This window comes from Chiloscyllium plagiosum, unplaced genomic scaffold, assembly GCF_037043375.1.
Source record: "Chiloscyllium plagiosum isolate Xiang-an unplaced genomic scaffold, Cpla_swu_hap1 HiC_scaffold_35, whole genome shotgun sequence".
NCBI classification, from domain to species: Eukaryota; Metazoa; Chordata; class Chondrichthyes; order Orectolobiformes; family Hemiscylliidae; genus Chiloscyllium; species Chiloscyllium plagiosum.
In genome coordinates, this window is record NW_028270173.1 from 61,073,946 (window position 1) to 61,095,448 (window position 21,503).

The 21,503-nt window shown below is 43.8% G+C and overlaps 1 protein-coding gene across 1 annotated transcript; it reads right to left on the bottom strand.

Moving 5' to 3' along the window:
• Positions 1-11,255: 11,255 nt before the first annotated feature.
• LOC122541640 (uncharacterized) lies at positions 11,256-16,550 on the bottom strand. Its single transcript, XM_087978789.1, has one exon. The coding sequence runs from the start codon at positions 13,659-13,661 to the stop codon at positions 12,978-12,980; it is 684 nt and encodes a 227-aa protein (XP_087834915.1). The 5' UTR covers positions 13,662-16,550; the 3' UTR covers positions 11,256-12,977.
• Positions 16,551-21,503: the final 4,953 nt, after the last annotated feature.

A 21,503-nucleotide genomic window follows, 5' to 3' on the forward strand; every position in this document is an offset into this window, starting at 1 on the left:
TATTGCGCCAGAACTCGTCCTCCAATCGTCAGTTTCCAGCTCCATTGATTCAATGTCCTTCTTCTTCCCGATTTGGAGATGCGGTGTTGGACTGGGGTGTACAACGTTAAAAATCACACAGGTTATAGTCCAACAGGTTGAATTGGAAGCACACTAGCTTTCGGAGCATCGCTCCTTCATCAGGTGATCGTGGAGGGCTCGATCCTAACAGAATTTATATGTTAAGCCTTTCATTTGTTAGAATACAGTGATAGTTTCACTTCTTTCATGTGTAAATCACAAATTGCATTCTCGGATTAGCTGTTAACAATGGTTCTGGATTAGTGGTGCTGGAAGAGCACAGCAGTTCAGGCAGCATCCAAGGAGCAGCGAAATCGACGTTTCGGGCAAAAGCCCTTCATCAGGAATAGAGGCAGAGTGCCTGAAGTGTGGAGAGATAAATGAGAGGAGGGTGGGGGTGGGGAGAATGTAGCATAGAGTACAATGGGTGAATGGGGGAGGGGATGAAGGTGATAGGTCAGGGAGGAGAGGGTGGAGTGGACAGGTGGAAAAGGAGATAGGCAGGTAGGACAAGTCATGGGGACAGTGCTGAGCTAGAAGTTTGGAACTAGGGTGAGATGGGGAAAGGGGAAATGAGGAAACTGTTGAAGTCCACATTGATGCCCTGGGGTTGAAGTGTTCCGAGGCGGAAGAAAGGATAGCAAGACAATATGTTGAAGGTGTTGGCCCCCTGTGTTCTCTGTCTATGCCATGATGTTTAGATTGATTCTAATCTAAAAAGTGAGATAACGGAGTTTTACATAATTTCATGCAGTTTTTAGCTCAGAGTTCTACATGAATGCATGCAGTTTTTGAGCAAAGTACAATGTAACCCTGAAAGTACAAATTCACACCTCAAAATATATGAGTGCATGTGGGTTTTTGTGTGTGTGTGTGTGTCTGGGTTGGGGATTGTGAGTGTGAGAAAGTGTATGTGTGTGTGTAGTGAGTGCAGAGTGTCTTAAGTCTGTGAGGGGATGCATGTGTGAGTGTGTGTGTCTGTAAGGGTGTATGTGGGTGTCTGTGTGCACGTATGTGTGTCCATGTGTATAGAAGTGCCTGTGTGTGTGCGAGGGTGTGTGTGTAGGACTGTCTGTGTGTGTGTATAGTGCAATGGTGGTCATCTGTAATGTGACATGAACCCAAGGTCCTGGTTGAGGCCCTCCCTATGGGTACCGAACTTAGCTATCAGCCTCTGCTCAGCCACTTTTCTCTGCTGCCTGTCCCAAAGTCCACCTTGGAGGATGGTCACCCGAAGGTCCGAGGCCGAATGTCCTGGATCACTGAAGTGTTCCCCAACTGGGAGGGAACCCTCCTGTTTGTTGATTGTTATATGGTGCCCATTCATCCGTTGTCATAGCCTTTGCTCGGTTTCCCCAATGTACCATGCCTCCGGGCATCCTTGCCTGCAACGTATAAGATAGACAACTGATGAAAGGCTTAACAGACATTCAATTTTTCAATGTCTAATTTCAGTTACATCACACTGTAAATTTTTGCGATAAATTCTCTGTGTTAGGATTGAGCCCTCCACTACCACCTGATGAAGGAGCGTTGCTCCGAAAGCTAGTGTGCTTCCAATTAAACCTGTTGGACTATAACCTGGTGTCGTGTGATTTTTAACCTTCTTCTTCCCCACCTCATTATATCCCCCTTGTGCTTCGGAGCTGTTACGGCAAACAATGTGTTGCCAGCCACTGGTGGTCCCCATTAGCAGCTGAACTTTAACAATTTCTTTTTCTGTCCTACTGTTGCTCCGTCTCTGGGCTCCATCTCCATCTATCGTTTACTCCTTCCCTCTTCCCCCAATCCCAGTTTCAGCACATATACCGGACTTTAACTATAATCAGTTTTGAAGAAAGGTCACTGGACCCTAAACGTTAACTCTGCTATCTCGCCACAGAGGCTGTCAAACGTGCTGAATTTCCCCGGCAATTTTCTTTCTTGATACTCTGGGAAGGAAGATGGTGAGGATGAAGAGGATCTGAAGGGAGACTATAGTGAGCAGGGAAGGAGGAGGAAAGAGGGGTTTTGGGCTGAAGGAATGTTCGGGGGGAATGGGCTCGAGGGGGAGGAGGATGCGATACTGGCTCCCACCACCAGGGGCCGCCGTTTACAGGGGCGCACCTCCAATTGCGGCACCGTGCGCGCGCGCTCAGATTCGAACTCCCAAAAGCTGGGCGCCCAACTGCCGTCGCGCGGGTCAGAACTACAAATCCCGTCAGACACCGCGGGTCGTCTCGCCCCTAATTCTATACGTGGGTCCCACGTATACCATGGGTAATGTAGTTCGGAGCGGGATTGTGAGCGGTTTGGATGAATTGAGCTGAGACCCTGTGGGGGGTTTTTAAACGACCTCAGAGAAGGGGGAAGCTTTCTGGGCTCGGGGCTGCAATTCAGTCATGTTTGAGGAGATGGCCTGTCCCTGCCTCGGCTGATCATACCTGCTTTTTCGAACCTGTAGATAGTTTGAACAAAGCCAAAGTCTTTAATGTATTCGCCGTCAGTATAAAGTCATCCTGTTGATGTATGTCAGCGGAGCCGGGGCTGGAGCTGGAGCTGGAGGAGAGGGACCTGCAGCCTGGGGAAAGAGAGACATACTGAAGCCAGAAAGGGTGAGTGTGCACGCGGAGATCTGGAGTGGGGGAAGCAACCAGCGGACCAGAAATCTGGAGAAAGAACACGTAGAAGCCAGAAATCAAATTTCTTCTTCACTTCAACAGGTAATCTGCTGGGCAGAGGTCATAGAGATGTACAGCATGGAAACAGACCCTTCGGTCCAACCCGTCCATGCCAACCTGATACCCCAACCCAATCTAGTCCCACCTGCCAGCACCCGGCCCATATCCTTCCAAACTCTTCCTATTCATATACCCATCCAAATGCCTGTTAGATGTTGCAATTGTACCAGCCTCCACCACTTCCTCTGGTAGCTCATTCCATACATGCACCACCCTCTGTGTGAAAAGTTGTCCCCTGGGTGCCTTTTATACGTTTCCCCCCTCACCCTAAACTTATGCCCTCTAGTTCTGGACACCCCCACCCCAGGGAAAAGACTTTATCTATTTATCCTATCCATGCCCCTCACCAGGTTATAGTCTAACAGGTTTAATTGGAAGCAGTAGCTTTTGGAGCGCTGCTTCTTCATCAGGTGACAACCACCTGATGAAGGAGCAGTGCTCTGAAAGCTAGTGCTTCCAATTAAATCTGTTGGACTATAACCTGGTGTTGTGATTTTGAACTTTGTACACCCCAGTCCAACGCTGGCATCTCCAAATTATGCCCCTCATGATTTTGCAAACCTCTATAAGGTCACCCCTCAGTCTTTGACACTCCAGGGAAAACAGCCCCAGGCTGTTCAGCCTTTTCCCATAGCTCAAATTCTCCAACTGTGGCAACATCCTTGTAAATCTTTTCTGAACCCTTTCAAGTTTCACAACATCTTTCCGATAGGAAGGAGACCAGAATTGCATGCAATATTCCAGCAGAGACCTAACTAATGTCCTGTATAGCCACAACATGACCTCCCAACTCTTGTACTCAATACTCTGACCAATAAAGGAAAACATACCAAATGCCGCCTTCACTATCCTATCTACCTGCGACTCCACTTTCAAGGAGCTATGAACCTGCACTCCAAGGACTCTTTGTTCAGCAACAATCCCTAGGACCTTACCATTAAGTGTATAAATCCTGCTAAGATTTGCTTTTCCAAAATGCAGCATGTTGCATTTATCTGAATTAAACTCCATCTGCCACTTCTCAGCCCATTGGCCCATCTGATCAAGATCCTGTTGTAATCTGAGGTAACCTTCTTCGCTCCCCGCTCCACCTCCAATTTTGGTGTCATCTGGAAACTTACTAACTATACCTCTTATGCTCACATCCAAATCATTTATATAAATGAAGAAAAGAAGTGGACCCAGCACCGATCCTTGTGGCACCCCACTGGTCACAGGTTTCCAGTCTGAAAAATAAACCTTCACCACCATCCTCTGTCTTCTACCTCTCAGCCAGTTCTGTATCCAAATGGTTAGTTCTCCCTGTATTCCATGAGATCTAACCTTGCTAACCAGTCTCCCATGGGTACCTTGTCAAAAGGAGAAAGTGAGGTCTGCAGATGCTGGAGATCAGAGCTGAAAATGTGTTGCTGGAAAAGCGCAGCAGGTCAGGCAGCATCCAGGGAACAGGAGAATCGACGTTTCGGGCATAAGCCCGAAAGAGTTCCCACAGAGTTCTAGGCTACACCTGATCAGGTCCTGGGGATTTATCCATCTTTATGCCTTTTAAAATATCCAGCATTTCCTCCTCTGTAATATGGACATTTTTCAAGATGTCACCATCTAGTTCCCTAGATCTGTATCTTCCATGTCCTTTTCCACTATAAAATGCTGATGCAAAATACTCATTTAGTATCTCCCCCATTTTCTGTAGCTCCTCTGATCTTTGAATCTCTCCCTAGTTTATCCTTTTGTTCTTAAATGTATTTGTAAAAACTCTTCGGATTCTCCTTAACTCTATTTGCCAAAACTACCTCATGTACCGTTTTTGCCCTCCTGATTTCCCTCTTAAGTATACTCCTACTGCCTTTATACTTTTCTAAGGATTCACTCGATCTAGCCTGTCTATACCTGACATATGCTTCCTTCTTTCTCTTAACCAAACCCTCAATTTCTTTAGTCATCCAGCATTCCCTATACCTACCAGCCTTGCCTTTCACCCTAACAGGAATATACTTTCTCTGGACTCTGGTTATCTAATTCCTGAAGAAGGGCTTATGCCCGAAACGTCGATTCTCCTGTTCCCTGGATGCTGCCTGACCTGCTGCGCTTTTCCAGCAACACATTTTCAGCTACCTTGTCAAAAGTCTTACTGAAGTCCATATAGATCATATCTACCACTCTGCTCTCATCAATCCTCTTTGTTACTTCTTCAAAGAACTCATTCAAGTTTGTGAGACATGATTTCCCACGCATAAAGCCATGTTGACTATTCCTAGTCAGTCCTTGCCTTTCCAAATACATCTACATCCTGTCCCTCAGGATTCCCTCCAATAGCTTGCCCACCATGTCAGACTCACTGGTCGATCATTCCCTGGCTTGTCCTCACCGCCCTTCTTAAACAGTGGCACCAGTTAGCCAACCTCCAGTCTTCCGGCACCTCACCTGTGACTATCAATGCTACAAACATTTCAGTTAGAGGCCCAGCAATAACTTACCTAGCCTCCCACAGAGTTCTAGGCTACACCTGATCAGGTCCTGGGGATTTATCCATCTTTATGCCTTTTAAGACATCCAGCATTTCCTCCTCTGTAATATGGACATTTTTCAAGATGTCACCATCTAGTTCCCTAGATCTGTATCTTCCATGTCCTTTTCCACTACAAAATGCTGATGCAAAATACTCATTTAGTATCTTCCCCATTTTCTGTAGCTCCTCTGATCTTTGAATCTCTCCCTAGTTTACCCTTTTGTCCTTAAATGTATTTGTAAAAACTCTTCGGATTCTCCTTAACTCTATTTGCCAAAACTACCTCATGTACCCTTTTTGCCCTCCTGATTTCCCTCTTAAGTATACTCCTACTGCCTTTATACTTTTCTAAGGATTCACTCGATCTATCCTGTCTATACCTGACATATACTTCCTTCTTTCTCTGAACCAAACCCTCAATTTCTTTAGTCATCCAGCATTCCCTATACCTACCAGCCTTGCCTTTCACCCTAACAGGAATATACTTTCTCTGGACTCTGGTTATCTAATTTCTGAAGGCTTCCCATTTTCCAGCCGTCCATTCACTTGCAAATATCTGTACCCAATCAGCTTTTGAAAGTTCTTGCCCAATACCATCAAAATTAGCCTTTCTCCAATTTAGAACTTCAACTTTTAGATCTGGTCTATCCTTTTCCCTCACTATTTTAAAACTAATAGAATTATGGTCGCTGGCCCCAAAGTGCTCCCCCACTGACACCTCAGTCACCCGCCTTGCCTTATTTTCCAAGAGTAGGTCAAGTTTTGCACCTTTTCTAGTAGGGACATCCACATACTGAATCAGAAAATGTTCTTCTACACACTTAACAAATTCCTCTCTATCTAAACCCATAACACTATGGCAGGCCCAGTCAGTCTTTGGAAAGTTAAAATCCCTTACCACAACCACCCTGTTATTCTTACAGATAATTGAGACCTCCTTACAAATTTGTTTCTCAATTTCCCGCTGACTATTAGGGAGTCTATAATACAATCCCAATAAGGTGATCATCCCTTTCTTATTTCTCAGTTCCACCCAAATAACTTCCCTGGATGTATTTCCAGGGATATTCATTCTCAGTACAGTTGTAATGCTATCCTTTATCAAAAACGGCACTCCCCCTCCTCTCTTGCCTCCCTTTCTGTCCTTCCTGTAGCATTTGTATCCTGGAACATTAAGCTGCCAGTCCTGTCCATCCCTGATTCATGTTTCTGTAATTACTATGATATCCCAGTCCCATGTTCCTAACCACACCCTGAGTTCATCTGCCTTCCCTGTTAGGCCCCTTGCATTGAAGTAAATGCAGTTTAATTTATCAGTCCTACTTTGTTCTCTGCTTTGTCCCTGTCTGTCCTGACTGTTTGACTCGCTTCTGTTCTTAACTGTACCAGTCTCAGATTTATCTCTTTCCTCACTTTCTTCCTGTGTCTCCCACAACTTACTAGCTTAAATCCTCCCGAGCAGCTCCAGCAAATCTCTCTACCAGTATATTAGTCCCCTTCCAATTTAGGTGCAATCCAACCTTCTTATACAGTTCACTTCTACCCCCAGAAGAACTTCCAATGATCCATAAATGTGAGTCATTTTCCCATACACCAGCTCCTCAGCCATACATTCATCTGCTCTATCCTCCTATTCCTGCCCTCACTAGCTCATACCACTGGGAGTAATCCAGGTATTACTATTCTCAAGGACCTCCTTTTGAAATTCCTGCCTCACTCGCTGTAATCTATGTACACAATCTCAACCTTTTCCCTTCCTATGTTGTTGGTTCTAATGTGTACAATGATCTCCTGCTAGCCCTCTTTTCACCTTGAGAATATTCTGCACCCTCTGAGACATCCTTGATCCTGGCACCAGGGAAGCAACACACTATTCTGAGGGTGTAGGTTTGCTGGCTGAGCTGTAGGTTTGATATCCAGATGTTTCGTTACCTGGCTAGGTAACATCATCAGTGGCGACCTCCAAGTGAAGCGAAGCAGTTGTCTCCTGCTTTCTATTTATATCTTTCTCCTGGATGGGGTTCCTGGGGTTTTGTGGTGATGTCATTTCCTGTTCGTTTTCTGAGGGGTTGATAGATGGCATCTAGATCTATGTGTTTGTTTATGGCGTTGTGGTTGGAGTGCCAGGCCTCTAGGAATTCTCTGGCATGTCTTTGCTTAGTCTGTCCCAGTATAGATGTGTTGTCCCAGTCGAAATGGTGGTTTTTTTCATCCATGTGTAGGGCTACGAGGGAGAGAGGGTCGTATCTATTTGTGGCTAGCTGGTGTTCGTGTATCCTGGTGGCTAACTTTCTTCCTGTTTGTCCTACGGAGTGTTTGTGGCAGTCCTTGCATGGAATTTTGTAGATGACGTTGGTTTTATCCATGGGTTGTACTGTGTCTGTTAAGTTTGTTAGTTTTTGTTTGAGAGTGTTGGTGGGTTTGTGTGCTATTAGGATTCCGAGGGGTCTTAGTAGTCTGGCTGTCATTTCTGAAATTTCTTTGATGTATGGTAAGATGGTTAGGGTTTCTGGCTGTGTTTGGTCTGCTTGTCGTAGTTTGTTCTTGAGGAATCTGCACACTGTATTTTTGAGTATCCATTCTTCTTGAATACGTTGTATAGGTGGTTCTCTTCTGTTTTCCGAAGTTCGTCTGTGCTGCAGTGTGTGATGGTTCGTTGGAATAGTGTTCTGATACAGCTTTGTTTGTGTGTGTTGGGATGGTTGCTGGTGTAGTTAAGTATTTGGTCAGTGTTTGTTGGTTTTCTGTATACGCAGGTTTGTAGTTCTCCATTGTCCTTTCTTTCGACTGTGTTGTCCAGGAATACGAGTTTGTTGTTGGTTTCTTCCTCCTTGGTGAACTTTATGCCTGTGAGGGTGTTGTTGATTATGTTAAATGACATCACCACAAAATCACAGGAACCCCATCCAGGAGAAAGATATAAATAGAAAGCAGGAGACAACAGCTTCGCTTCACTTGGAGGTCGCCACTGATGATGTTACGTAGCCAGGTAATGAATCGTCTGGATATCAAACCTACAGCTCAGTGAGCAAACCTACACCCTTAACCTCAACCTGAGCTACAAACCTTGCAGACACCATTCTGACTTCTCACTGCTGGCCACAGAAACGTCTGTCTGTACCTTGGACGAGAGAGTCCCCTAACACAATTGATCTCTTGGAACCCAATGTACCCCTCATTGCATTACAGCCAGTCTCAATACCAGAAACTCGGCTGTTCGTGCTTCGTTCTCCGGAGAATCCACTACCCCCTACGTTTTCCAAAACAGCATACTTGTTTGAAATGGGGATAGCCACAGAAGACTCTTGCACTAACTGCCTGCCTCTCTTACCTTTCCTGGCGTTAACCCATCTACGTGACTGTATCTGCGACTTTTCCCCCTTCCTATAGCTGCCATCCGTCACATCCCCTTGCTCTTGTAAATTCCTCATTGTCTCTAACTGTCTCTCCAACCGACCCATTCAATCTGATAGGATTTGCAACCAATGGCATTTAATGCAGATATAATCCTCAGCAAACTGGAAAGTCTCCCTAAACTCCCACATCCGACTTTTGTAGGAATTGTGTTTTAAACTTATTTTTGGATTTATTTTTGTCTTTTTCTTCCCTGCATGGGTGGGGAGATGCATGTTTTCAGTTCACAGACTCTGGAGGTCTCTGGATGTCTTTGTCGTTACAACTTTGTCACAACTTGCAGGTCAACCAACCAAAGGGCCATCATAAAAAGAATAATTTCCTTTACTCAAAGACTCACCGTGTCAGTTAGTCTCAAAGCATCACCCTCCTCTGTTTCAAAAGCAATGTTGTGTAGCACAGGTACAATGGACACAAAAAACCACTTTGTTTCTTCTAGTTACACAAACAACAACCCCCCCCAATTATTTCAACTGTATAGAGTCTAACTTTAATTTCAGTTTGTAGTCCTAAAAAGTAAAACAAAAATGTAGTCCTTTACTACTGGATCAAAATTCTTGAACAAACTTTCTAGGCAATTAATGCTGGCAAATAAATACAGGGCTAGTCAGAGTCACCCACATGCCATGATAATGGATAAAAGAGATGCTGGAGTCATAGCATAGACTTAATAGACCATCAATTTTATTTTAACTGTTTATTTTCTGTTGGGACTGTCATTGATGGGAGGCTGCTTGTGTACTGTAAAAAAAACATAATTTATTACATAACAAAAAATAAATATGAACTTACTTCAACTATGTGAAAGAGACACTTCACGAATATCAGAAATAAAGATTTCATCTTTTACCCACGATAACAACATTAAACGCAAAACTCCGTGAAGGGTCACCCACTCTCCACTTTAAAGCTTATGATGAGTTTGCACAGCAGTAATTGATTCCCTTTTGGCAAATTTCTGTATTCATCCTATGTTATTTTCTTTAGTTAATGTCTCTTTCTGAGACTCTGTCAAACTACTAACACTGCTAATTTATAAATGCAGGTTCCTTAAAACTCATTCCTTCTGCAGTTTGCTGCTTCAGAAATTTTCTTCCAAGGAACTCAGGACTTCTATTTCATCCCTGACTGTTTTGGAGACATATTAATAACAATTATGGTATTAGAGACCATTTCTCTCTGAATACACCTGCACAGAATAGTGCTCACCTACCTCAAGATAGTGCTATCATAGTGACACCAGAATCATGACTGCTTTATTAACATGTATGTAAACAAACTGTTTTCCAGACACCCCAGTATCATTCAAGAACTCAAAACTGAAACAAATGCAATATCCCCTACTTCCAAAAATATGTTCTGTAGAATTACAAAGCAAATTTAAATCTATACTTTGCAGTTTCTGTTTAGAGTCTAAGTTTCCAAATAGCAACATGAACAACCTTCATCATGATGCGATACTATTTCAAAAGTAAAAGTGTCAAAAAGCCATAGAGACTGCTACCTCTTCTCCCCTAAAGTTTGATTTAATTTAAAGTGTTAAGTATTTAGAGATACAGGTGTCAGCGTTATCTTTCTGTCTGGGTTCCTGAAGCTGTGAAAGGTGGTAAAGTCTCTAGTATCAGCTCAAATGGACATCTTAAGGGATCATCTTCAATCAGTCCTGCTGTTGAATCATTCTGCTTTCTATCTGCTTTTGCTAACACTCAGCAAAGTTCTATTGTTTAAACACAGTTTTAATAGTATGTAAGGATTAAAACTCAAGGAATAATACACTCTTCCCAGGAAAGTCAGTGTTGGTGTAAGTGAGCATTTTATTTTTAAATCCCTCAATTGCCTCAACCCACCCTTCCTCTGTAATGTCTTTGACAACTCAGTATTGCACAAGGGTGTGAACCACATTATCTGTGCTGAAGTCCTGGAGTGGGACTTGAGCCCACAGCCCTCTGACTCAGAGAACAAGGTTATGGGTTCCAGTCCAACTCCAGATGAATTATTCCATGAACATGGATTAAAGTTGTCAGAGCCAGAGGACTCCCTGTACAACTCACTCATTAAGTGGATCAAGAGGAAATCAACAATAGAAATGGTTATTCAAAGAGAAAGAAGGCAAGAGTTGAGCTAATTAATCCCAATGTACTTTTCTGTGTGCCTCTTACTCCAGTATCCCTACCTCTGTTGTGACCCTTTCCCTCTGTGCCCTTCTTCAGGCTTCCCTCTTCAATACACCCCTTTTCATTTGCTACTGTATTTTATTCTGTCTCTTGTCCTCCCCTCTCTCTCTTTCACCTATGTCCCTACCTTTCTTTCTCCTCAGCCCCTCTCTCTCGTTTCTCCTATTGCTCCTGTGTCCACTCTGTCTGTGATCCTCCTATCTCTCCTTTTGTCTCCTGCTATCTCCAGTATGGCCTTCTCTCTGTCTCTCGCCCCCATGTTCCTCTCTCCCCTGAGTACCCCCACTTCAAGTGTCCCCCCTCTCTCTCTCTTGTGCCTCCTTCCCCATTTCCTCTCTCTCTCTCTCACATATGTTCCCCCCCCACCCCCTCTCATGTGTCCCTCTGTCCTCTGAATGATATCACTGCTGTAATGCCCTGGGACTTGCACTTCTGATTTTATGTTGTGTTTCATTCAGTGTGTAAAATGGTGACTGCACTCAGTCCCTTATTTACATTTGATGGCATCAGAGACCACAGTAATAAAGTAAGCCACATGTAAAATAGACTTTGTTTAAACATCCCATTTTTCATAACAAGGAATAAAATTAAACATATGGCTACTTACAAGTTATTCCTTAGATATGGTCATGGAAATGCTCATACACAAATGAAAACTGTTTTGCTGAGAAAAAAGATATTTTGTCAAAGCTTTTTGTTTTCCACTCATCAGGACAATTTGCAAAAATACCAATTTAAGGGGAAAGTCAACACTTGTACTGTAGGAAAGGACAGTGTTGATTGGTTGGTAGGTGGTTTCAGCTTGGATGAGGCACAGACATTGAAGAATGCACCAGGTAATAATTTTTGGCAGTTAACTATCGGTCTTTATTTAAATTTTAAACCAAGCAGGTTTATTGATTGGTCAAGGCATTGCCCTGACAAATGAACCAGCAATGGCTGAATCCTATTTTGTTGAGCTGAAACAAATGCAGCATATAAGCATTTTTTCTGTGTTTCCAAAGAATACAGACCTTTGTATTAAACTATACACAGGGTGGGTCAACACTGTGAGTTGAACTGAGAATTGGTTATCAATGTAATTCTTCACACACTCAGGATTATCGACCAACATTGTCTGTAAATCTCACAACATGAGGTCCAATTGCAGAATTGTAGAACATTTTCTCGATATTCCAATATTTGCAAAGAAAGTCTCTGCTGGATTGATGACTTCCAGAGCATGTTGTGCTGTGGCTTCTTGTTGGGTCTGAAAGATCTCTCACTCTGTCCCCACATCAGCCTTCTTAGAGAGAGTGCAGCTCTCTGCAGCATGACAATGATGTACGTCTGCTTCCCTTGCTTGTACTTCACTTCTAAGTGATATCTCCAGGAAAAAAAGTAGCAAACTTTGCAAATGCTTTGGAATAGATAGAAGTGTTTTGAAGAAGATGCTGTGAAGTGGCCTGTGTTCAGAAATGAGCATCACTTTCTCTCTTCTGAATTGTACTGGCTAAAGTGCTGACAAGCAAAAACAATATCCTATCTATCTCAATCTATGTAGTGCTGTTCACTTTGTGTAAACACTCTGGGTACAAATACAACGGGTTGTCCTCACTGCCTGGGGGTTACTCCAAGTCCTGTTTCACTGACATCACACTGCAGGGTCACTCCATTGTTACATCATAATCCCTCAGCACTGGTGATGTCATCACTAGTTGTTTGATGGGAGTGAAAGCTGCTTCCTGTTCTGTGTCCCAGTCCCACTGAACATCCTGCACAGTGAGACTGTGTACAGGTTCAAACACCAGGACAGATTTGTAAGAACCAGCATCAGTGAGTTCATTCATGTGCCAGGAGTCAAGCAAATATGTGATGGCTGTATTATAGATCACACTGTGTGAACGCATTGATGGAGCATGAGATATGCTGACTGTCTGAAAGCCTTGTCACATACCAGATGCTTGAGTGGTTTATCCCCTGTGTAAATCTTCTGGTGTTTCAGGAATTTAAAGGAGTGGGTGAAAACCTTGTCACATTCCTGAAGAAGTTATCCCTCTTGTGTCTCAGGAGAAGTAAGATATTATAGAACATTCACAAAAATATTACACGTGTGAAAGTTTACTCCCCAGTGTGAATTCTCTGATGGAGTAGGAGCTTCCATGACTCTGAGAATGATTTGTCACACAGGTCGCACTTGAATGGTTTCTCCCCAGTGTGAATACGTTGGTGTCTGCAGAGGAGCCATGACACTGAAAATGATTTACTGCACACATCGCATATGAATGGTTTCACCCCTGCATGAATGTGTTGGTGTGCACGAAGCTGAGAAGATGTTGAAAACGATTTGTCACACACCTCACATGCAAATGGTTTCTCCCCTGTGTGAATGCGTTGGTGTGCACGAAGTGCTGATGACTGTGAGAATGATTTGTCACACACCTCACATAGGAATGGTTTTTCCCCTGTGTGAATACGTTGGTGTGCTCGGAGATGTGATGAGCTCGAAAATGATATTTTGCACACCTCACAAATAAATGGTTTCTCCCCTGTGTGAATGCGATGATGTACACGGAGGTGTGATGAATGAGAGAATACCTTTTTGCACACCTCACAAACAAATGGCTTCTCTCCTGTGTGAATCCTTTGGTGTGTCAGGAGATTGCAAGACTCAGTGAAAGTCTTCCCACAAACCTCACATCTGAAGGGTTTCTCTCCTGTGTGAATCATCTGATGTCGCAGGAGCCTGGTTGATGTTATGAAAGCTTTATCACAAGCTTCACATTTGAATAGTTTCTCTTCCATGTAGCTGCTGTTAAGCTAACAGTGGTTATGGCAGATGCAAATTTCATGTTAGGCAATCTTGCAAGGGCAGAAATCTCTTCAACCCACCCAAGTGAGAAGGCGCTCACTTGCAGAATGAGTCAGAGGTTCATGAGGCTCGATGAATGATTGAAGCTCTCGCCACAGTTGGAACTCAGTTACACTTCTTCCCAGCCTCACTCTGACTGGTCACCCACAGACATATCTTCAGAAACATTGGTTCTGATGGTAGGCATCACACCTCTGACCAGTTTAACATCTGATGATGTGTCAAAACTCCCTTGATATGACCGATTTCTAGATGGTAGTTTCACTGCCCAACCTTCTGTGTTAAGCAATGCTGTGAAAGGACTGGAGGTCTTCCCACAGTTGTGTGGTTGTTCTTTGGGTGATGGTCAGGATCTGTCTGCAATGTATATCCTCTCTGTATTCTCTGTTGTAGTACAGTGCAATTCTTCTGTAAAAAGGAACAAAAAGGAAACATAATTTCCTCCAATTCGCTCTGCTCCTCAATGAGAGACTGTTCCACAGTGAGTGCCAGTTTGCTATCCCCTGTCTGTGGGACTGGGAATCAGAAACAAGTCCTTTTTCCTCACTTCACTGTCACACCCCCATTTCCAGCAGGGATCGTGACCAGGAACAGGCGATGTGGCTACTTTTAATCCCCTGTCCAGCTCCCCCATCTTCCATAAGACAGCTATATGGAGTAAAAAGATCAGGCTATCAATTCCTTAAGAGCTGCTGGCGAAGACCAGTTTCCAGCTCAGAGTATGTGTTAAAATCTCATATGAGGAATGTTAAATAAACAAATATATCGAAACTTCTCCCCTTGTTTTCCCAAATTATGTGAAGAAAACATTCTGGGCAGCAAGTGTGAGAAGCTGAGGAAAATACAAGAGTAGTTGATTGAAGGGTTCTGGTTAATCCTGTGAAATTGGATACAATGCACTTGTTCACACAGCACCTGTCAAACTTAACTGTCAGTCACAGTCTGGGCAAAACAATCAAATCTAAGCCAGGGCTTTTGGGAAAGGCTGAGCCCTTCAGGTAAAATCTTTAATGGAGGCATACAAGGACATTTCAAAATATCTCCAGTCACAGCAGCTGATATGCTATGGCTCTGAATGAACAAGGCAGAGATTGAGAGTTCAAATCCAAACATGGATAGTTACAAACACAGAAGTACAGTGGGAAACATGCCATTGGGTCTGATTGGTCCATGCTGATGTTTATGCTTCACACAGGCCTCCTGTCATCCTCTTCACTGGGATAGAAATGACCTATACAAGAAGGATGGATTGCACCTGAGTTGGAAAGGGATTAATATACTGGCAGGGAGATTTGCTAGAGCTGCTCGGGAGGATTTAAGCTAGCAAGGTGTGGGGGTGGGACCCAGGGAGATAGTGAGGAAAGAGATCAATCTGAAACTGGTACAGTTGAGAAAAGAACTGAGTCAAACAGGGCAGGAAGGGTCAAAGCAGAGAACAAGGTAGGACTGATAAATTAAACTGCATTTATTTCAATGCAAGAGGCCTAACGGGGAAGGCAGATGAATTCAGGGCATGGTTAGGAACATGGGACTGGGATATCATAGCAATTACAGAAATGTGGCTCAGGGATGGGCAGGACTGGCAGCTTAATGTTCCAGGTTACAAATGCTACAGGAAGGACAGAAAGGGAGGCAAGAGAGGAGAGTGAGTGCTGTTTTTGAGAAAGGATAGCATTACAGCTGTACTGAGAGAGGATATTCCCGGTAATACATCCAGAGAAGTTATGTTGGGGGAACTGAGAAATAAGAAAGGGATGATCACCTTATTGGGATTGTATTCCTGACCCCCTAATAGTCAGCGGGAAACTGAGAAACAAATTTGTAAGGAGATCTCAGTTGTCTGTCAGAATAATAGGGTGATTATGGTAGGGGAGTTTTCACTTTCCAAACATAGACTGGAACTGTCACGGTGTTAAAGGTTTAGATGGAGAGGAATCTAAGTGTGTACAAGAAATGTTCTGAGTCAGTATGTGGATGTACCTACTTGAGAAGGTATGAAACCTGTCCTACTCTTGGGAAATAAGGCAGGGCAGTTGACTGAGGTGTCAGTAGGGGAGCACTTTGGGGCCAGCGACCATAATTCTATTAGTTTTAAAATAGTGCTGGAAAAGGATAGACCAGATCCAAAAGCTGAAGTTCTAAATTGGAGGAAGACTAATTTTGATGGAGGCCTGTCACCAGTGGAGTGCCACAAGGATTGGTGCTGGGTCCACTACCTTTCATAATTTATATAAATGATTTGGATGCGAGCCTAAGAAGTATAGTTCGTAAGTTTGCAGATGACACCAAAGTTGGAGGCGTAGTGAACAGCGAAGAAGGTTACCTCAGATTACAACAGGATCGTGATCAGATGGGTCAATGGGTTGAGCAGTAGCAGATGGAATTTAATTTAGATAAATGCGAGGTGCTGGATTTTGGGAATGCAAATCTTAACAGGACATACATATATAATGGTAAGGTCCTGGGGAGTGTTGCTGAACAAAGAGACCTTGGAGTGCAGGTTCACAGCTCCTTGAAAATGGAGTCGCAGATAGATAGGATAGTTAAGAAGGCATTTGGTATGTTTTCCTTTATTGGTCAGAGTATTGAATACAGGAGTTGGTAGGTCATGTTGTGGCTATACAAGACATTGGTTAGGCCACGTTTGGAATATTACATGCAAATCTGCTCTCCTTCCTATCGGATGGATGTTGTGAAACTTGAAAGGGTTCAGAAAAGATTTACAAGGATGTTGCCAGGGTTGAAGGATATGAGCTGTAGGGAGGGGTTGAAAGGCAGGGGCTATTTTCCCTGGAGCTTTGGATGCTGAGGGGTGACCTCAGAGGTTTATAAAATCACAAGGAGCATGGATAAGGTAAATAGACAAAAGTCTTTTCCCTGCGGGTGGAGGAATCCAGAACTAGCGAGCATAGGGTTAGGGTGAGAGGGGAAAGATATAAATGGCAACTCTTTCACGCAGAGGGTGGTGCATGTATGGAATGTGCTGCCAGAGGAAGTGGTAGAGGCTAATATAATTGCAACATTTAAAAGGCATCTGGATGGGTATATGAATAGGAAGGGTTTGGAGGGATATGGGCTGGGTGCTGGCAAGTGAGACTAGATTATTTTGGAATATCTAGTTGACATGGACAAGTTGGACCGAAAGGTTTGTTTCTGCTGTTGTGGTTCTGTTCGCCGAGCTGGGAATTTTGTGTCGCAGACGTTTCATCCCCTGTCTAGGTGACATCCTCAGTGCTTGGGAACCTCCTGTGAAGCGCTTCTGTTATCTTTCCTCTGGCATTTATCGTGATTTTTATCTGCCGCTTCCGATTGTCAGTTCCAGCTGTCCGCTGCAGTGGCCGGTATATTGGGTCCAAGTCGATGTGCTTGTTGATTGAATCAGTGGATGAGTGCCATGCCTCTAGGAATTCCCTGGCTGTTCTCTGTTTGGCTTGTCCGATAATAGTAGTGTTGTCCCAGTCGAACTCATGTTGCTTGTCCTCTGAGTGTGTGGCTACTAAGGATAGCTGGTCATGTCGTTTCGTGGCAAGTTGGTATTCATGGATGCAGATTGTTAGCTGTCTTCCTGTTGTCCTATGTAGTGTTTTGTGCAGTCCTTGCATGGGAGTTTGTACACTACATTGGTTTTGCTCATGCTGGGTATCGGGTCCTTCGTCCTGGTGAGTTGTTGTCTGAGAGTGGCTGTTGGTTTGTGTGCTGTTATGAGTCCTAGTGGTCGCAGTAGTCTGGCTGTCAATTCAGAAATGCTCTTGATGTATGGTAGTGTGGCTACTCCTTTGGGTTATGGCATGTCCTCATTCCGTGGTCTTTCCCTTAGGCATCTGTTGATGAAATTGCGGGTGTATCCGTTTTTGGCGAATACATTGTACAAGTGTTCTTCTTCCTCTTTTTGTAGTTCTGGTGTGCTGCAGTGTGTTGTGGACCTTTTGAACAGTGTCTTGATGCAACTTCTATTGTGTGTGTTGGGGTGGTTGCTTTCGTAAAGACAACAGAATGAGGACATGCCACAACCCAAAGGACTAGCCACACTACCATACATCAAAAACATTTCTGAATTGACAGCCAGACTACTGCGACCACTAGGACTCATAACAGCACACAAGCCAACAGCCACTCTCAGACAACAACTCACCAGGACAAAGGACCCGATACCCAGCATGAGAAAACCAATGTAGTGTACAAAATCCTATGCAAGGACTGCACAAAACACTACATCGGACAAACAGGAAGACAGCTAACGATCTGCATCCATGAACACCAACTAGCCACGAAACAACATGACCAGCTATCCTTAGCCACACACTCAGATGACACGCAACATGAGTTCGACTGGGACAACACTATTATCGGACAAGCCAAACAGAGAACAGCCAGGGAATTCCTAGAGGCATGGCACTCATCCACTGATTCAATCAACAAGCATATCGACCCTGGACCCAATATACCGGCCACTGCAGCGGACAGCTGGAACTGACAACTGGAAGTGGCAGATATAAATCACTATAAATGCCGGAGGAAAGATCACAGAAGCGCTTCACAGGAGGCTCCCAAGCACTGAGGATGTCACCTAGCCAGGGCCGAAATGTCTGCAACACAGATTCCCAGCTCGGCGAACAGAACCACAACAATGCGCACTTGAGCTACAAATCTTCTCCCAAACTTTGAGGTTTGTTTCTGCGCTGTATATATCTATGCCTCTATCAGCAGATTCTTCTGTCCCTTACTCCCTCATGCGTTTTTCTAGTTTCACATCAACCACTCCACGTTGTGGAAATGAATTTAATACATTTTGGAATTTTTTGAATACATTCAGAATAAAAACACAAAAACATTAAAATTTTTGGAAAGAAACCCAAATACTGACCTTCAAGGAAGGGAACCTGCTACAACTGCCTGGTCTGGTCTACACTGACTCCAGTTCCACAGAACATGATTAAACCTGAACTGCTCTCTGAAGTGTTGAAGAGTGTGGTGCTGGAAAAACACAGTTGGTCAGGCAGCATCCGAGGTGCAGGAGAATTGACACTTTGGGCATAAGCCTTCATCAGGAATGAGCTCAAGGAAAATTACTACTTGTGGGGTGCAAGTAGGAACAGTATCCTGAGATGGATGGTCAGCCATGATCATATTAAATGATGGAGCAGGCTTAAAGGGCTGTCTCTCTACTCCTTTTCCTAGTTTTTATGTTACTTCTCTCCCAACTGATGAATGACTCCTTCACCATGTTCCTCATGACGAGGCAAGTAGACTGAAAACATATTCCAAATGTGGGTGTCCATGAGGTGCATTGAGCCATCAGCAGCCACAAAGATTGTATTCCAACACAATCGCACAACCCTCATTCCAGATTAATCATCAATCCAGCAGATAGACAGGTCAAAAGCAGCACTAGGAATACTTAATGAGTCCAGCTTTGAACCTAATGAAGGTTACTATCAAATCTATATTCATCATCCTATCATATAATAGAATTCCAAAATTCAACTACACATTATTGCCAAAGGAAAACGTACTTCAAAACTATCCTTCACTTGAAACATTGAGTTATTGACTACCGTGCCATCAGAAAGTTTCTCTTTACTTCGTCTATTTAATCCCTTCATGATTTTAAACCTCTAAGAAATTGCTTGGCTGGCTCTTCTCAGGGAATCACTTCCACTGTTTCCAATCTTTCTACATGATTGTAATTCTTCAATTCTGAAACCGTTCCAGTAATGCTGTATTCTTTCCAACATGCTACACTGAGCATTCCACAGACCAGCTCAACCTTTCTATATCAGACAGACTCAATATACCATTTTCATTAGCAAGGCTCAGTTTACAGACCAACAAACTGTTTCCAGTTCCATATGACAGCTAAATGATCAGCAAACAGGGCATTTCTCTCCATCATATTAGATTTCACTGAAACTGGTGGGAGATAAAGCAGAGCAGGGGAGTCTTCCTTCGTGTCCTGGTCAACATGAATCCCTCAGTCAGCACCGGTAAAAAATATTACCTGGTCATTCTCACATTGCTGTTTGGAAGACAAAGGGAGTCAGAAAGAGGGGGTGTATTTGGATGATGGGAATCACAGAGTGGTTGCAGATAAGTGACAGTGGGTGTGGGATTATGGAGCGAGACATATGGATGCCACTATGACAGCAGATCTCCAGCAGCAGGTGCTTGCTGTGCAGACACTAGCTGTCTGTTTCCTACATCAAGACAATGACCACAAAAGGACATCATTGGCTGTAAAACACTTGGGATATCTGATGGTCGTGAAACGCTCTATATTCATGAGATTTATTTTTCTTTTTTCTGATTAAGTTACAGAGATACAGTGATGGGATGCCTTGGAGGAACTTAGGGTGTAGGTTTGCTCGCTGAGCTGTAGGTTTGATATCCAGACGTTTCACTACCTGGCATGGTAACATCATCAGTGGCGACCTCCAAGTGAAGTGAAGCAGTTGTCTCCCTCTTTCTATTTATATCTTTCTCCTGGATGGGGTTCCTGGGGGTTTTGTGGTGATGTCATTTCCTGTTTGTTTTCTGAGGGGTTGATAGATGGTATCTAGATCATGTGTTTGTTTATGGTGTTGTGGTTGGAGTGCCAGGCCTCTAGGAATTCTCTGGCATGTCTTTGCTTAGCCTGTCCCAGGATAGATGTGTTGTCCCAGTCGAAATGGTGGTTTTTTTCATCCATGTGTCGGGCTACGAGGGAGAGAGGGTCATGTCTTTTTGTGGCTAGCTGGTGTTCGTGTATCCTGGTGGCTAACTTTCTTCCTGTTTGTCCTACGTAGTGTTTATGGCAGTCCTTGCATGGAATTTTGTAGATGACGTTGGTTTTGTCCATAGGTTGTACTGGGTCTTTTAAGTTTGTTAGTTTTTGTTTGAGAGTGTTGGTGGGTTTGTGTGCCACTAGGATTCCGAGGGGTCTTAGTAATCTGGCTGTCAATTTCTGAAACTTCTTTGATGTATGGTAAGGTGGTTAGGGTTTCTGGCTGTGTTTGGTCTGCTTGTCGTGGTTTGTTCTTGAGGAACCTGCGCACTGTATTTTTTGAGTAACTTGGAGGAACTTAAAAAGATAAGAAATATACAGATCCAAACACCAAAGAGAAGTTACCATTCACAATTCACAGGATAATAACCAGCTCCCAACACATACAGAACGCAACAGGAAATCAGTAAGAATACTCTGCATCTCCTGGATAATTACACCTCACCTTCTCATATTCAGGAATGAGCCATTAACAAAAGCCTGTACATCAGAAGGGAAATAAACACACTCAATATTCAACACACAGCTCCAGTCAAACATTCAGCACAAAGTTGAAAATGTGTTGCTGGAAAAGCGCAGCAGGTCAGGCAGCATCCAAGGAACAGGAGAATCGACGTTTCGGGCATAAGCCCTTCTTCAGGAATGATCTCCTGTTCCTTGGATGCTGCCTGACCTGCTGCGCTTTTCCAGCAACACATTTTCAGCTCTGATCTCCAGCATCTGCAGCCCTCATTTTCTCTCATTCAGCACAAAGCACCGAGTAAGCAGCTCTCTCAGCTGGATCTTCTCACACAGCATAAGGGACATTTCCACCCCTGACTGCCCAGAGGATAGTCAGACTGCCTGAAGATTGGTGTGGATATTATGGGATACAATTTGTATAAAAGCTGCTCCTTCACTCACCATCTCCTCACTTGGTTTTCAGTCCCTATAGGAAGTGAACCAGCTCTGGAAGAGGAAGAGGAGACAATGTGCAGAGTGGGTGGGCTCTCTGATTGACGTCTCTCACAGTCAA